The sequence below is a fragment of the Sus scrofa genome, chromosome 6, assembly GCF_054392235.1.
Source record: "Sus scrofa isolate SSC_HxYL_T2T_F1_AM1 chromosome 6, Sscrofa_HxYL_maternal_Yorkshire_Landrace_v2.0, whole genome shotgun sequence".
NCBI classification, from domain to species: domain Eukaryota; kingdom Metazoa; phylum Chordata; class Mammalia; order Artiodactyla; family Suidae; genus Sus; species Sus scrofa.
Window position 1 is genome coordinate 84,251,592 of NC_139388.1, and position 17,686 is coordinate 84,269,277.

At 44.3% G+C, this 17,686-nt stretch overlaps 1 protein-coding gene across 23 annotated transcripts in view; it reads right to left on the reverse strand.

Annotated features, from left to right (window-relative positions):
- Positions 1-13,444, reverse strand: part of USP48 (ubiquitin specific peptidase 48) — a 65,561-nt gene extending 52,117 nt beyond the window's left edge. For 13 of the 23 annotated variants that reach the window (XR_014807207.1, XR_014807205.1, XR_014807204.1 and 10 more), the window contains exons 1-2: positions 12,803-13,107; positions 658-778 (exon numbers count right to left, since the gene is read on the reverse strand). Coding sequence is in view for 8 of the 23 variants with exons in the window: in XM_021097701.2 (XP_020953360.1) it covers positions 658-778; positions 12,803-12,936 (255 nt within the window). In the remaining 15 variants the exon portion in view is untranslated. Of the gene's footprint in view, positions 1-657; positions 779-12,802; positions 13,108-13,301 lie in introns of those variants that run through there. The other 10 variants (XR_014807206.1, XM_084963252.1, XM_021097703.2 and 7 more) reach the window with 2 other exon arrangements.
- Between the last annotated feature and the right edge of the window lie 4,242 nt (positions 13,445-17,686).

Sequence of the window (17,686 nt, forward strand, 5' to 3'; positions counted from 1 at the left end):
ATAGAGAACAGTGGCCTCTAGCAAAGATCAGTTTTCAACATGTGCATACAGGTTTTTCATTTGCTATATATCTTCTTGAGAGTTCCTGTTTATCCTACAGATGTGGGAGATGGGGCGCACAGGGCGTTGATTACAGCTTTTTCCAGAGGCTGAGAATTCCTGAACTTACCAAAGCATCACTCCTTTTAAGAGAAAACCACGCCGCTCTTTTGTGAACGCCAGGCTTCATGGTTAAAGTATTAATGTGTATTACCAAAGGAAAAAAAGTAAACCTATCAGTTGTATGCATAATATGTAAAAAGATAAACCCCCAAAAGCAAAGTCATATCGTTATGGGAGCCTGTTGCTTTAAAGAGACTTAAAAAGAGTTCAAAATAAAGCATGCGATGTTAAAGCAAACATAGAAGCACCGTTTAACCAAATTATTGACTTACTGGATTACACAGCTACCTGTTTTAAAGCATATCATTAAGAACTGTTCCAATTCAAATGGTTTAGAGTCTTAAATTCCACTACTGATCTTAAAGCTTCATAGGTTACCTGAAATCAGGAATTATTTCTGACCAAAGGCACAGAACAAAACACAAAAGAATGCTGTGTAGAAATCTCCTTAAAAATGATGGCTTAAAAAAAAAAAAAAAAAAAATGATGGCTTACCTTTTTTCTCCTCTCACAGTTGGGGTCATCAATGTTATGAAAACTATTTTCATCTATCTCTCCTAACCAAATATGTTCGCCAATCCCAACCAAGCAATTCGGATTTCCTTTGCAGTTTCGTCTACGAAAAAATATTGTGTAATTAAAAAACACCATAGTTCCATAAGAAACATGTAAATTAAAACTATAATGATACCATTTTTTTTGGCTATGCCTACAGCACGTGGAAGTTCCTGGGGCAGGGATAGAATCTGTGACACAGCAGTGACAATACTGGATTCTTAAACTACTGAGCCCCCAGGGAACTCCCAAATGATACTATTTTTAAAAATTTATCTCTCATCTATTAGACTATAGAAACAACCAGTTTGTGAGGCTGTGGGGAAATAACTCTTTTACTGCTGATGAGAATGCAAATTTGTTAAAACTCTTATAGAAAGGAATTTTGCAGTTGCTAAAAAAACCCACATATTTAGCTATATTTTGACCTAACCATTTCATTTCTAAGAACTCACCCTGAAGATATACCTCCAACAACACAAAAACATATATACTAGGTTATTCATTACAGCATTGTATGCAAAATATAGGAAACTACCCATATGACCAAACACAGGGAATCTGGTACTTCCATACAATGGAGTACTATACAACTGTGGCAGGAAAAACACATGACAATCTCTATAAACTGAGGAAGAGTAATTTCCGGATTAGGAAATCAAAAGCAAAATGTCAACGACAATCTACAGCATGCTACTCTTTGAGTGGGTAAAAGCTGGGGATGTAAAATACGCATGGATCTGCTCATCTGCGCCCAAAGACCCACAAAGGATAAATCAGAGACTAGTGAAAACTGGTTACCTAGAGTCTGAGGAGGATTAGGATTAAAATTTTAAAAAAAGAAAAAAAAAACCCCAGATTCGTGACACTTTTCTGAATACACTGTTCCAATAACCTGCTGAATTGAGGCCACATGAATGTCATACGCAAATGAGTAAGGATGGAGGGAACCCCACATTGAACAAATTTCAATAGATAACATACTTATACTGAGAGGAAGAGGGTGAGGCTCTGACCCAAGTGACTTGAACTCAGTGATTAGCAATAAAGACAAAAGGAACAAATACCAAACCTTAATAGCTTCTTTTTCACACATACATGGGTCAACAATTCTGAAACTTTCTGCACCCGATCTGAAATTGAATAAATATATTGGGGATAAAGGGAATCAGGTTTTGGAGAGGAAAGTTATAAATTAAGACAGTAAGAATAAAATTAACCCTGCAGAGGAGTTCCCATCATCGCTCAGCGGAAACAAATCTGACTAGTATCCTTGAGGACGCAGGTTCAATCCATAGTCTCACTCAATGGGTTAAGGATCTGGTGTTGCCGTGAGCTGTGGTGTAGGTCATAGATGCAGCTTGGATCTGGCGTGGCTGTGGTGAAGGCCAGTGGCTACAGCTCCAATTTGACCCGTAGCCTGGGAACCTCCATATGCTGTGGGTATGGCTGTAAAAAGACAAAAAAAAAAAAAAAGAAGAAGAAGAATCCGACTGCAGTGGCTGGGATCACTTCAGAGGGGCGGGTTCGATTCCCGGCAGCTGGAGCTGGAGCTGGATTCAGTCCCTGACCTGGGAACTTCCATATGCCAAAAGTGCAGCCAAAAAGAAGAAAAAACTATTTGTCTATCTGAAATTTATATTTAACTGGGCAGCCTAAACTAGACAGCTTTTTGTCAGCTGAGGGCCTTAGAGCAATAACATGCGCTCACCTAGCAACCAGATCTTGATCTTTCTTTCTCTTTTTTCCCCAAAGACAGGCTTTACCGTCATCGCAGAGGAAAGGGTTCTCAACCAGATGTTGATTTCTAAATATTCCCCACTCTAAGAATCAAGGGCTCCTTGGAGAGATGGCCAAGTTGAAGGCTGGGAAGGGAAAGTACAAGATGTACACAGAACATCTTGCTGTACCCACAAAGTAAGGATGTACTCAAAGAATAAGGGGCATGTGCTAAAAGGAAGAGCTTGAGGGAGTTCCCGTTGTGGCTCAGTGGTTAACAAATCTGACTAGGAACTATGAGGTTGTGGGTTTGATCCCTGGCCTTGCTCAGTGGGTTAAGGATCTGGCGTTGCCGTGAGCTGTGGTGTATAGGTCACAGACACAGCTCAGATCCCATGTTGCTGTGGCTCAGGTGTAGGCCGGTAGCTACAGCTCCGATTAGACCCCCAGCCTGGGAACCTCCATATGCTGTGGGAAGTAGCCCTAGAAAAGGCAAAAAGACAAAAAAGACAAAAAAAAAAAAAGAGCTTGAGTTCCCACTATGGTGCAAAGGGATCTCTGGAGCGCTGGGACATAGGTTAAGGATCTGGCCTTGGCACAACAGCAGCTTGGATCTGATCCCTGTCCATATGCTGCAGGGTGGCCAAAAAAGAAAAAAAAAAAAAAAAAAAAGGACGAGCTTGAAGGGGGCTCCCAGTGGCCAAATTTGGAACAACCTGAGCAAATAAATGATGACTGGATTACAACCTGCTCAATAATGTAAGACTCCAGTGAGACGAAAGAAAATGGATGGATGAATGAGAAATCGTTTCCTTAAAGAAGAAAGCCAACTATCAATGCGCAAGTAAGGACAGAATAAGAAAAATAATTACCACTTGTTGAAGATACGGCTCAGATCTGGTGTGGCAGTAGCGATTCGACCCCTAACCTAGGAACTTCCATATGCCATGGGTGCAGCCTTTAAAAAAGATTTAAAAGGGCGGGGGGAACAGAGTTAGGTAACACTAAAATCTTCTAATTTTTTTCTTTCTATCCCCTTGGAAACCCACTTGAATACATGAGGCTATTCTGCTTTTTCAACCTCTAGCAAGAACAGAAGATGATGAAAACAAGGGTAGAAGCAGTGCTGGGTAAGAACCAGACTGTGATCAGTCTGGGTGATGATTTATGCTCAGAGGGCTACTGCAGGGACAGTTTCAAATTGCTATCAATAGGGAGTTCCCGTCGTGGCGCAGTGGTTAACGAATCCGACTAGGAACCATGAGGTTGCGGGTTCGGTCCCTGCCCTTGCTCAGTGGGTTAAGGATCCGGCGTTGCCGTGAGCTGTGGTGTAGGTTGCAGACGCGGCTCGGATCCCGCGTTGCTGTGGCTCTGGCGTAGGCCGGTGGCTACAGCTCCGATTCAACCCCTAGCCTGGGAACCTCCATATGCCGCGGGAGCGGCCCAAGAAATAGCAACAACAACAAAAGACAAAAGACAAAAAAAAAAAAAAAAGAAAAATACTTGGAAGTTGCATTTTAGAAAGATCCTCTAGTTATGCTTCTTAACCAAGGTGTCTTATCAGAATCACCTGAAGGTTCTAGAAGTTTTGCTTTTTCTTTTTTTTTTTTTTTTGTCTTTTGTCTTTTTGTTGTTGCTATTTCTTGGGCCGCTCCCGCGGCATATGGAGGTTCCCAGGCTAGGGGTTGAATCAGAGCTGTAGCCACCGGCCTACACCAGAGCCACAACAACGAGGGATCCGAGCCAAGTCTGCAACCTACACCACAGCTCACGGCAACGCCGGATAACGCCGGATCGTTAACCCACTGAGCAAGGGCAGGGACCGAACCCGCAACCTCATGGTTCCTAGTCGGATTCGTTAACCACTGCGCCACGACGGGAACTCCAAGTTTTGCTTTTTCAATCAATGCCATTCTTGGAGTTCCCGTCATGGCGCAACGGAAACAATCCAACGAGGATCCATAAGGTTGCAGGTTCGATCCCTGGCCTTGCTCAGTGGGTTAAGGATCCGGCGTTGCCATGAACTGTGGTGTGGGTCACATATGCGGCTCGGATCTGGTGTGGCTGTGGCTGGCGGCTACAGCTCCGATTAGATCCCTAGCCTGGGAACCTCCATATGCCATGGGTGTGGCCCTCAAAAAAAAAAAAAAAAAAAAATCGATGCCATTCTTATATAGCTCCTGTTTTCAAAAAGACAAGTTTCAAGCTTCCAAGTATTTTTTTCTCAATGGGAGGTTTTCAAAATATAAATCTTGGCTCTTCTCCAAGTGGGGGGATGGGGAGCAGTGAAATAGATTTAACACATGCTGCTAATAAGAGAAGAGAAACAAGAACCTGAAATGTAAGATAACAGTAGATTTTGGTGTGTGTGTTTGTGTGTTTTTTTTTCTTTTTCTTTGTCTTTTCTAGGGCCACACTCGTGGCATATGGAGGTTCCCAGGCTAGGGATCCAATCCGCAACCTCATGGTTCCTAGTCAGATTCGTTAACCACTACTGAGCCATGATGGGAACTCCAAGATAACAGTAGATTTAAGAGTCCAAATCAACACTACTTGTTACAGATTATTTTTGTGGAAGTGAGGGGAAAAAAGGAGAAATTGGGTCGGTCGGAGTTCCCTAGTGGCTCAGTGGGTTAAGGATCCAATGTTGTCACTGCAGTGGCTCAGGTCACTGCTGTGGCATGGGTTTGATCCCTGGCCCAGAGAACTTACGCATGTCATAAGTGCAGCCAAAACCCCTCAACCCAAAACCCCAAAAAAACTAGGAAACTTCTAGGACTGATATAGAATTTAGGTATAAAACACTGAATGTAGTATGCTTAATTTGTCTGAGAATGGGGAGAAGAAAATGTTTGTGTTTGCTGATTACATAAAGAAACACTGAGTGAATAACCAGAAGTAATAAAAGTTGTTTCTTACAGAGGATCTGAAAGAATGGGATGATGGGGACAGATGTGGACTTGACGCTTAGTATGTACTTTTAAAAATCATTACCATATCTAAACTTAATGATAGAATTAGCTATTCACATAAAATTATTTTGCTTTATACTTTAAATGAAAAGGCATTAAAATTGCTTAAATTACTAAAGCACCTATTTTCCTGAAACATAGTGAAAATAAAGAACAATTATCATCTAAGCTCTAGGTTCTAGACACTGAAAAACTTACTGTTTTTCCTCAGCATTATTTTATCAAAGTTTCAGATACTAGATATGCAAGATACATGCAAAAGGGCAAAATGTCATCAACTAGAGATTATCATGCTAAGTGAGGTCAGAAAGAGACAAATACTGCATATTACTTATAAACCTATCTACGAAACAGAAACAGACTCATGGACATTGAGAACTGTCTTGTGGCTGCCAAGAAGGGGGTTGGAGCAGGGATGGAGTAGGAGGCTGGGGTTAGCAAAAGTAAGCTATTATATACAGAATGGATAAATAAGATCCTACTGTAGAGCACAGGGAACTACAGTGAATATCCTATGACAGACCATAATGGAAAAGAACATGTTTAAAAAAAGAATGTGTACATATATGTGTGTGCATATATATATATATTCATATATGTATGTATAACTGAATCACTTTGTTGTACAGCAGAAGCACAACATTGTAAATCAACTAAATAAAAAACAAAACAAACAATAAACAATTTTAAAAGGGCAAAACAATAAACCAGTCCCTTAGCACTTATATCCCTATTCTCTAGGACTTCTGCCATATACAGAGAAATCTGTGCAAAAAAAGTTTAAGAAGCAACTGACAAAACAAAGTCAATAAAATTCAACACTAAACTTATGTTTTAATGTACATATAGAAAAGGACAAAGGAATTATTCAAATTATAACCTTGTTCTCCAGGAGGTAGCTTTTACTTGAAATGAATTCATCAAATCAATGGGATCCCTAGCCTGGGAACTTCTGTATGCGATAAGCACAGCCTCCCCACCCCCAAAGGTAATATAAATAACCTTATAAATATACACATATTTCATTTTAGCTTATCCCTGCTTCTCAAATTGTAGTGCACATGGGTGAATGTATTAGGTGAATGAGCCACAAGAAAAATATACTATGCACCATCCTGGAACGCTGGGCGATAATTCATCCAGTGTAAATCTCATGATTTATGTACTTTTCTGTACCTAAGAAATTCTGGAGTTTCCCTGTGGTGCAGTGGGTTAAGGATCTGGCTTTGTCACTGCAGAGACTTGCACCACTGCTATGAAGTGGGTCTGATCCCTGGGTCCCCACTTAAAGAAACCCACACAACTTCAGAGTGAGGCCCCGTGTCCTCATTAGGGTTTTGGACTAGAGCTAGAGGTTGCTGAAGTGTTTTTCAAGCTAGGGTAACAATGACTTTCCAGAACGCGTTATATTTCTGTAATGTTTTTATTTTTGATAGTCATGTACTATTTTTCTTCTTCTTCTTTTTTTTAATCTTTTTAGGGCCCCACCTGTGGCATATGGAGGTTCCCAGGCTGGGGTAGAATCAGAATTGTAGCCACTGTCACAGCCACAGCAACGCCAGATCCTCTGAGCCATGTCTGTTACACTACTTATACCACAGCTTGCGGCAATGCCGGGTCTTTAACCCACTGAATAAGGCCAGGGATCAAACCTGCATCCTCTTGGATAACAGTCAGATTCGTTTCTGCTGAGCCATGAAGGGAATTCCGTGTACTATGTTTGTAATGAAAACAAGACATTATATTCCTATACGTAACTAAAGGTAAAATAAGTCCAAACTCTGAAAATTCTGTCTTTTTTTTTTTTTTTTTTTTTTTTGCCATTTCTTGGGCTGCTTCTGCGGCATATGGAGGTTCCCAGGCTAGGGGTCGAATTGGAGCCACAGCCGCCAGCCTGTTCCAGAGCCACAGCAACGTGGGATCCGAGCCGCGTCTACAACCTACACCACAGCTCATGGCAATGTAGGATCCTTAACCCACTGAGCAAGGCCAGGGTATTGGGAGTCCCCATTGTGGAGCAGCAGAAATGAATCTGACTAGGAACCATGGGATTTCGGGTTTGATCCCTGGCCTCGCTCAGTGGGTTGAGGATCTGACGTTGCGGTGAGCTGTGGTGTGGATCGCAGACATGGCTCGGATCCTGCGTTGCTGTGGCTCTGGCACAGGCCAGTAGCAGTGGCTCTGATTAGACCCCCATCCTGGGAACTTCCATGTGCCTGACTGCAGCCCTAAAAAGCAAAAAAAAAAAAAAAAAAACAAAAAAAAAAAAACCAAAAAACCAGAGCAGCTTTTCCCACCCTTTGTTTAAACATTTCTTTCTGACCTTTAGCAAGAGATTATATAAGTTAATATATCATCAATATCCTTTTATTTTGTTTTTTATTAAAGTTCAGTTGATTTACAATTTTGTGCCATCGATATCTTTTAAAAATACTTCACAGAACAATTTAAGGCATGACAGAGCCAAAGTGTTTAGCCATATTAAAGACTAGATGGAGTTCCCGTTGTGGCTCAGTGGTTAACACACCCCTCTAGGATCCATGAGGATGCCAGTTCGATCCTTGGCTTCACTCAGTGGGTTAAAAAAAAGATATTGATGAATATATTAACTTATTCAGAAAGAAAGACAACCCATAGAATGAAAAAGTATTTGCAAATATAGGGGATTTGTACCCAGAATATACAAAGAACTCTTACAAATCAGTAATAAAATGGCAATCTAACTTTAAAATGGGCAAAGGATGTGAAAATATCACTCCAAAGATATATAAATGGCCAATAAACACATTCAAGCTTATTAGTCATCAGGGAAATGCAAATTAAAACTAGAGAGATACTGGAGTTCCCGTCGTGGCGCAGTGGTTAACGAATCCGACTAGGAACCATGAGGTTGCGGGTTCGGTCCCTGCCCTTGCTCAGTGGGTTAATGATCCCGTGTTGCCGTGAGCTGTGGTGTAGGTTGCAGACGCGGCTCGGATCCCGCGTTGCTGTGGCTCTGGTGTAGGCCAGTGGCTACAGCTCGGATTCAACCCCTCATCTGGGAACCTCCATATGCCACGGGAGCGGCCCAAAGAAATAGCAAAAAAAGACAAAAAAAACCCAAAAACAAAACTAGAGATACCACTTCACACCCATTAGGATGGCTATAAGAAAAAAGCAGGACAAAAACAGTCTAAGAACAAGGAGAAATTGGTGTTCCCATACTGTCTGAGTTTGTGAAATAGTGCAGCCTCTTTGGAAAACAATTTGTCAGTTCCTCAAAATGTTAAGCAGAGTTCCCAGGACCCAGCAACTCCGCTCCTAGGTATACACCCCAAAGAACTGAAAGTAGGTGTTCTAACAAAAACCTCTAACTAATAAAGTTCATGGCAACACTACTCACAACAGCCAAATAGTGCAAATAATAACAATGTCCATCAGCTTCACTTATGTAAGGTGATGAATGTTTTAGTTACTTTGATCTTGGTAATCATTCCACATTGTATATAAAATTGTCATGTTGTAACTTTAAATATATACAACTCTATTTGTCAACTATTCCTCAATAATCTTGGGGGGAAAATTTTTTTTTTTTTGTCTTTTGTCTTTTTTTGTTGTTGTTGTTTTTGTTGTTGTTGCTATTTCTTGGGCTGCTCCCGCGGCATATGGAGGTTCCCAGGCTAGGGGTTGAATCGGAGCTGTAGCTACCGGCCTACGCCAGAGCCACAGCAACGCGGGATCCGAGCCGCGTCTGCAACCTACACCACAGCTCACGGCAACGCCGGATCGTTAACCCACTGAGCAAGGGCAGGGACCAAACCTGCAACCTCATGGTTCCTAGTCGGATTCATTAACCACTGCGCCACGACGGGAACTCCGGGGGAAAATTTTTAAGTCCATCAGTTGATGAAAAGATAAAATGTGGTATATTCCAAAGTGGAATATTATTGAACCATAAAAAGAGAATAAAATACTGAGACATGCTATTACATGATCTTTGAAAACACTATAGTAAGTGAAAGCCAAATAAAAAAGGCCACATATTGTATGATTCCACTTATATGAAATATCCAAAACAAATCAGCAGCGTCTCTGTAACACCAGGATGAGTTCAATCCATGGCCCGGCACAGTGGGCACAGTGGGTTAAAGGATCCCGCATTGCTGCAGCCACAGCATAGGTTGCAATTGTGGCTTCAATCTGATCTCTGACCCAGAAACTCCTGCAGGGCAATCAAAAATGGAAAAGAAATAAAGAAAGAAATCTATGGAGACAAAAAGATTAGTGATTGCCGGGGGTTGGAGAGGGGGAGATGAGTAGATACTGCTTAATGGATATGGAGTTTCCTTTTAGGGTGATGGAAAAAGTTCTGGAACTAGATGATGGTGATGTTTTTACAGTCTTGTAAATTTACTGAATGTTGAGGAATTGTATATTTTAAAAACTGTAGGGAGTTCCTGCTGTGGCTCAGCTGGTTAAGAATCCGACTAGTATCCATGAGGATGTAGGTCTGATCCATGGCCTTGCTCAATGGGTTAACATTCTGGCATTTCCATAAAAAATAAAATTAAGGAGTTCCCATCGTGGCTCAGTGGTTAACGAATCCGACTAGGAACCATGAGGTTTTGGGTTCAATCCCTGGCCTTGCTGAGTGAGTTAAGGATCCGGCATTGCCGTGAGCTGTGGTGTAGGTCGAAGACGTGGCTCGGATCCCAAGTTGCTATGGCTCTGGCGTAGGCCAGTGGCTATGGCTCCGATTTGACCCCTAGCCTGGGAATCTCCATATGCCGCGGGAGCGGCCCCAGAAATGGCAAAAAGACAAATAAATAAATAAATAAATAAACAAAATTAAAATTCCACATTTTGGAATTCCTATCGTGGCTCAGGAGTTAACAAACCCGACTGGTATCCAAGAGGACTCAGGTTTGATCCCTGGCCTAGGATTCGGCATTACTGTGGTTGTGGTGTAGGCCAGCAGCTACAGCTCTGATTTGACCCCTAGCCTGGGAACTTTCATATGCCAAGGGTGCAGCCCTAAAAATACAAAAAAGAAACCTGAAAAACAAACTACAAACATAAAAAGCAAACTTATGAAAACAAAAATTGCGGAGTTCTCATTGTGGTGCAGTAGAAACGAATCCAACTAGAAACCATGAAGTTGCAGATTAGATCCCTAGCTTCACTCAGTGGGTTAAGGATCCAGCATTGCTGTGAGCTGTGGTGTAGGTAGCAGACATGGCTCAGATCCACAATGCTGTCGCTGTGGTGTAGGCTGGCAGCTGCAGCTCCATTTAGACCCCTAGCCTGGGAACCTCCATATGCCTCAGGTGTGGCCCTAAAACAACAAAAAAAGACACCCCCCCAAAAAAAATTTCACATTTCATTGTCCATTTTATATAGCTTTTAAACAGCAAAGTTTTTTTTTGGCCGAGCCTGTGGTATGTGGATGTTCCCAAGTCGGGGATCAAACCCCAGCCACCTACTGCTGGATGCTTAACCAACTGAGCAACCAGGTAACTCCTACAGGATGATATATATTATGATATGTTATGTTATATTATATTATATTGTATTGTATTATATTATTTTATATTATATTACATTATATTCTATTTTAGGGCCGAACCTGTGGCATATGAAGTTCCAGGGCTAGGGGTCAAATCAGATCCACAATGGCCAGCCTGCACCACAGCCACACTGGATCCAGGTAGCATCTTTGCCTACATCACAGCTTGGGGCAACACTGGATCCTAAACCAATGAGCAAGTCCCTGGATCAAACTTGCATCCTCATGGATACTAGTTGGGTTCTGAGCCGCTGAACCACAACAGGAACTCCTGGCAATTTTTTTTTAATGAAATGCATGCTGATATATGCTACAACATGGGTGGATCCTTGAAAACATTATGCTGTCAATGAAGCCAGTCACAAAAGTTCACATAGTGTATGATTACATATACATGAAACATCCAGAATAGGCAAATTTAGAGGCAGAAAGTAGATCCATGGATGCCTGGAGCTTGGTGAGGGGGGATGAGTTTACAGGGGGAGGACCAAGCGTCAAACTAATGGGAACAGAGCTTCTTTGGGGGGGGCTAAGTCTAAAGTTAGATTTTGGTGAGGGCTAAAAAACCCTGTGAATACACAAGCAATAAAAACACTGGGTTGTACATTTTAAATGCCTGAACCATATGATGTATGAGTTCCCTGGTGGCCTAAGCCATGGCATTGTCACTGCTGTGGTATGGGTTCGATCCCTGGCCCAGGACACAGCCAAACCTGCTAGAATGTAAACTTTGCAACTGCAGCTCAAAGCTCACCTATGACGTTCCCCTTACAGCGATCTCAGCCAATTTCTACTCCTTTACTTCTGTTATAATCAGCACTTAAATAGGAAGTTCATTTTTTTGGTTACTCTAGAACCTAATAATGTGGATAAACTGAAGCTCTTGTATTATGTCATTCCAGTACTGACTGTTGTTGCTCTCCTTGTGAGCCGCCTCGCAGAGCCTGGAATTACTTTTGCTTTATGGAAGCTTCCTAACTTGTTTTGCTTCCCATATTAAACTTAAAGCTCCAAATCTGAGACCAGGACTTCCCTCCCTTCCAGATCCCGGCATGGAATGCAAAAACTCCAGAAAGTCTTTACAAAATGTTTGCTCCAAGAAGGCTACTGAGCATGCCCGGCTTGGCCAAATCAATTCAACATTCCGAAACAAAAACTATAGTTCCCGCGTTAAAAGGTGGAAAAACAGCTAAGGATTCTATCTAAAAGAAACGCAAGGTTCAACGACTAAGTTGAAGTAAAGGACAGCACTTAACACAGCTCAAACTTTGTACTTAGTAGAGCCGCGTTGAGCCACAACCCCGCCCCCCCGAAAAAGGCTAAAAAATACTAGATTAACGAGAGTGCGGAGGTCAACTGAGGATGAAGGGTATAGATGACTCAGGCTAACCATACGTTTTCCTAAAGCCGCCCTACCCAAAAATAAAGATGATCACGCCTTGAGCGTCAACACCAGTACAGGATACACAGTGATGAAGCTCACTTCGAAGTTCCCGTTTTACAAACCAAAAGCCGAGCCGTGGCCAAGATATACCAAGTACCAACATTTGCTAAGCTCTCTTCTGCATTCAACCACCTCCACCGCCATCTTCTAGATAAGAACCAAACCTTTTCTGAAGGGCTTTCAGCAGAACCTTTCTGCATGGCTTCGTGCAGAGCCCGAGAAGGCTACGTTTCCCAGGTCGCCCAGACCGCGGAAAGGAGGAAGCCTTCACCTTGTTCTCCCCATGCCTGCTACATGCACGCCACCAGCCGCCGTTTTCCTTCCCCAAACCCGACCCCCTGCTCCCCGCCTGGCTGTCCAAGGTCCGACGCGAAAGGGGCGCGAGGCATGTTGCGCGGGCCTCACCTGCACACGCCACGGATGCAGGGCTCCAGCCAGATGCGGTAGGCGGTCTCGATGTGCTCCTGCGACACCTCCTCGGGCCGCACCGTCTCCGCCCAGCGCCAGGCCGCCTTCTCCAGCTGCAGCCGCGGGGCCATGGCCTTGGCCCGAGGAGTGCCTCCTGAGCCCGGCCGCCGCCGCCTCCTCCACTGCTGCCCAAATGGGCTCCGCCACCTGCCAGCGATGAGGACCAGACGCTCCCTCAGCCAGCTGGCCAGTCAATCACCTGTGCGCGCCTCTGACTCTGCGCCCGCCCGCCGCCCGCCCGCGCCCGACCCGTACGACCGGCCGCAAAGCACCGCCGCGGATACCCGACACCCCCCGCGCCCTCAGACGTTGGAGGTGTACTCCCCGCCGTGGCGGGCGCATGCGCGTCCCCAGTAGCCTTTGCGCCTCCCGCGCCTGTGGCCTGACAGGCGGAGGAAGGGGAAGCCACTGTTGGAGACTTCTGCCACGTCCTCACCAGCGCTAATGTGGCTGCAGTGTCTCAGCCCCTGTACAGAATAGCGTCCTGCGCAACACTACTCTTACAAGCCGGTACCTCGAGGACCGAAGGCTGCCTACTCTTGCCCGGTGGTACTTTCCCTTTAACCGTGAAGGATTCACGCGAGAGGCTACTCAACGCACACCATAGGTCCGCTGGAATGTGGGGGTGGGGTCTGAAACTTGGGTCACGAAAGAAACCAGAGTCGACTCTCTGGAAGATTTAACTTGAGCCTGGACGGTTTCGGACTCCTTCCCGGGCCCTTCTGACGTCACGGGATGTTTGGCCTTTTCCTGAGCAGCAACTGGACTACGTATCCCGGCGTGCATTGCGTGCTGCCACTCGCTGGATGCGAGGCATGCTGGGATTTGTATTCCTCGAAGTAGCCGACTTGTTGTGCCAAGGATTGTGCCGGAACGCCAGCTGGTACCTGGGCGGGGTTTCTCTGACCTGAAAGGTCGCCCTAGCTGGTGACGGACCCTCCTCACTTACCGCTATCTCCATATGCTGATTTCTTCCTTCTTTAGCTCCAGGGTTTGAAGACGTTTCCTTTTTTGCGGCCCCTGCCTCAGGTTATAAAGAGGAGCCTTATCAGAATGTTTTGCAAATTGTAAAGGGCCTTGGTTGAGTGAGGATTTGAGAGGTTTATATTTGAATGAGAGCCCTAGGGCGGTCTAAGCACCAATTTCTGAATCAATAGTTTGCCAGTTGGGTAACCTTGGACTGGATGCTTATTGTGTGTAATTCACTAGACAAACGTTCAATGAAGGAATTATGAAAATAAGACGTGGTCCGGCACTTGAGGGTGGGTGAGAGTGGTAAAGTTTGGAGTACTTGGGATAAGGCTTCCCAAAGAGGAACACTCCTAAACCCGCCTGTATAAAATAGAGTTTACCCAGGTGAGAAGAAAAGCACCATTCCAGACAAAGGGAACCACAAGAAGTTAAAGGATAGAAGAGAGAAACTTCTTGGTATGAGACAGGGAGGTCAGACTTGAGAGGAAGGATGGCCAAGGCTTTGCTTTTATCTGAGGACTCATTGAAAGGTTTAAAGCTGATACGTGAAATAATGGGAGTTGTACATTTTGTATGGTTTCCTCAGTCTAGGTCAAGGTCAGAAGTGTAGAAAACTATAGAACTAATACAAGCCGGAGATAATGAAAGCCTAAATGGGGCAGTGTAGTAGGTGTGGAATTGTGGAGACAAACTTGAAAGATAGGGAATTGTTAAACTCCCTATCTTTCAAGTTTGTCTAATCAAACTGTTTACCTTTCTGTTATTTGACCTTCAGGTCTAGGTCATAGCCCTTTCCTAGGTGCTTACAGCTCCCTGTGTCATTCATCGCTTCACCTAGCACATATAGAAATTGTGACTATTACTCTCCATGCTGTCACTGCTATATGCCAATTTTCTAACTTGAGTAATTAAAGGAATAGAATTTTTTTTTTTTTGGCCATGCCCAAGGTATGCAGAACTTCCTAGGCCACAAGCCGCTGGAGTGACAACACCGGGGCCTTAACCCACTGAGCCACAAGGGGATCCTATAAACAAACAGAATTTCTACCAAGTGAGATTAAAAGTACAGAAGAACAAAAAGCTTTAGAAGGGAGATGATTATTTCAATTTTTTTTTCCTGGCGGTGCCCACAGCACATGAAAGTTTCCAGATCAGGGATCGAACCTGCCTCACAGCAGTGACCCAGGCCACAGCAGTGACCACACCAGATCCTTAAACCCCTGCACCACAAGAGAACTCCATGATGATTTCAGTGTTTAATACATTGCATCTGGGGTACATCAGGGACATCTATGTAGGGATAGCAGACACGAGTCTGAGTCTTGCAGGAAATATTGCCCTGCATCACGGATTTTTCAGTCTCATCAGCATTCAAATATGCTGTAATTTCTCCCATATCTAACAAACCCTCTTAACTCCCACATCCCCTGCCACGTACCATTCCACTTATCTGCTCTATAGCAAAACTCGTGAAGAGTGGTCTATACTCTTCTCCAATTCCCTTCTTCTTAGCCCCCTTAAGCCCATTCTAAATCAGGCTCTTGCTTCTATCACCCCCAAAACCACCTTCATGAAGGTCACCAAATGCCTCTGCTTTCTCATATCACTCACCTATAAACTTCAGGGTCCTGGAGTTGTCCTTGAACCTCGTCTCTAACTACACTTATTCCCTGAGTGATGTGAATTAATGACTCCCAAATCCCACTATTTCCAGACCTGACCTTGCTCCTAAAATGCAAGACTTTTTTTTTCTTTTTTTTTTTTTTTGGCCTTTTTAGGTCTGCACCTGCAGCATATGGAGATTCCCAGGCTAGGGGTGGAATTGGAGCTGTAGACAGCTGCCTATGCCATAGCCACAGCAATGCCAGATCTGAGCCAGGTCTGTGACCAACATACACCACAGCTCACGGCAACACCAGATCCTTAACCACTGAGTGAGGCCAGGCATCGAACCTGCATCCTCATGTGTACCAGTTAGGTTTCTTTCTGCTGAACCATGATGGGAACTCCTAAAATATGAGACTTACATATCCTACTGCTTACCTGATATTTCTAGTGTACAAAAGGTATTTTGCACTTTATGGGTCTTTAACATGTTCTACTTCCAGCCACCCCTGATACCGCGAGTTTCCTTGGTCCCTGTCTCACCATAACAAAGCATTGAAATAGCAGATATTTTAAGGGTTTATTAAAGTGAAAGTGCATTTTCAGAGAGGGATAGAACTCATGTGCACGAAGGTTAAAAAAGAGGGCGTGACTGACTCTGCAATAGTTTTTTTTGTTTGTTCTCATTTTTAGGGCTGCACCTGTGGCATGTGGAGGTTCCCCAGCTAGGGGGTCCGGTTGGAGCTACAGCTGCCGGCCTACACCAGAGCCACAGCCATGCCAGATCCGAGCCACATCTGCAACCTACACCATAGCTCACAGCAATGCCGGATCCTTAACCCACTCAGTGAGGCCAGGGATTGAACCCGAAACCTCATGGTTCCTAGTTGGATTTGGTTCCTCTGCACCATGACGGGAACTCCTCTGCAATAGTCTTTATACCTCAAAATGCCACCTGAGTGCAGACCCAGTTTGATCTTCTGATTGGTCTTAAGCAGGATAACTTATTTACACGGGGAAGAGGTTACATGGTGGCTGGGTGAGGAATGGGCAACATTCCTTCTCTAGCAGGCAGTGAGCAGCCCAGGATGGTCAAGGTGTGGGGAGGGGCATTACAATGAGACATGGCCGGAAGCTTTGGGGTTTAATCTCCTTGAAGGGGACTTGAAGCCTATGACACCCCCAAGTGTTCTTCTATAATCTTTCCTATCTCAGCAGGTTGCAACTGCATCCTTCCAGAAATCTGAGCTGTAGCTTTAACCTCTTTCTCTTATGCCCCTGCTCTCATATCCCCATGCACAACTTCCATAAATCCTGTCAACCATGCCTGCAAAGTATATACAGAAGGCACCCACTGTAAAGGGACCATTACCACCTAGCCTTTCACCTGTTTTATTGTAAAAGCTTCCAAACTGATCTCCTTTTCTTTTTTGGAGGGGTGGGTGTAGGGTGGGTTGGGGGATTGGCCTCATGCTGCAGTATGTGGAGGTTCCTGGGCCAGGGATAGAACCTGTGCCACAGCAGCCACCAGAGACACATCAGTGACAGCACTGGATCTTTAACCTGCTGAGCTACCAGGAAACTCCTAATCTCCCTGTTTTCAACCTTGCCTCTGTTGGGGCCCAGAGTAGGCCACCCCAAAATGTGCCTCAGTGGTTTATTATTTTGACTTTTTTTTTTTTTTTTTGTCTTTTGTCTTGTTGTTGTTGTTGTTGTTGCTATTTCTTGGGCCGCTCCCGCGGCATATGGAGGTTCCCAGGCTAGGGGTTGAATCGGAGCTGTAGCCACCGGCCTACGCCAGAGCCACAGCAACTCGGGATCCGAGCCGCGTCTGCAACCTACACCACAGCTCACGGCAACGCCGGATCCTTAACCCACTGAGCAAGGGCAGGGACCGAACCCACAACCTCATGGTTCCTAGTCGGATTCGTTAACCACTGCGCCACGACGGGAACTCCCGGTTTATTATTTTGAGTTGCAGTTACTTAAGAAATGGCCAGTGTAAGAGGAATACATCCTAACCCTCCTTTCTGTCTCCCTGAAAGCAGGAAGCATTTCTCCTGTGAAAGGTACACTCTCTGCCCCTGGAGATAGAAGGACATCCTGATGGCCAAAGACAGGGAAATCGGGTTGAGAAGCCTCTATAAACAAACTTGTTACTTTTTAAATTTACTGCCCCAAGCCCAAACTCTGTTTAGATTCTTCGCTGATTGGGCACCCAAAACCTTAATTTCTTTCTCCTGT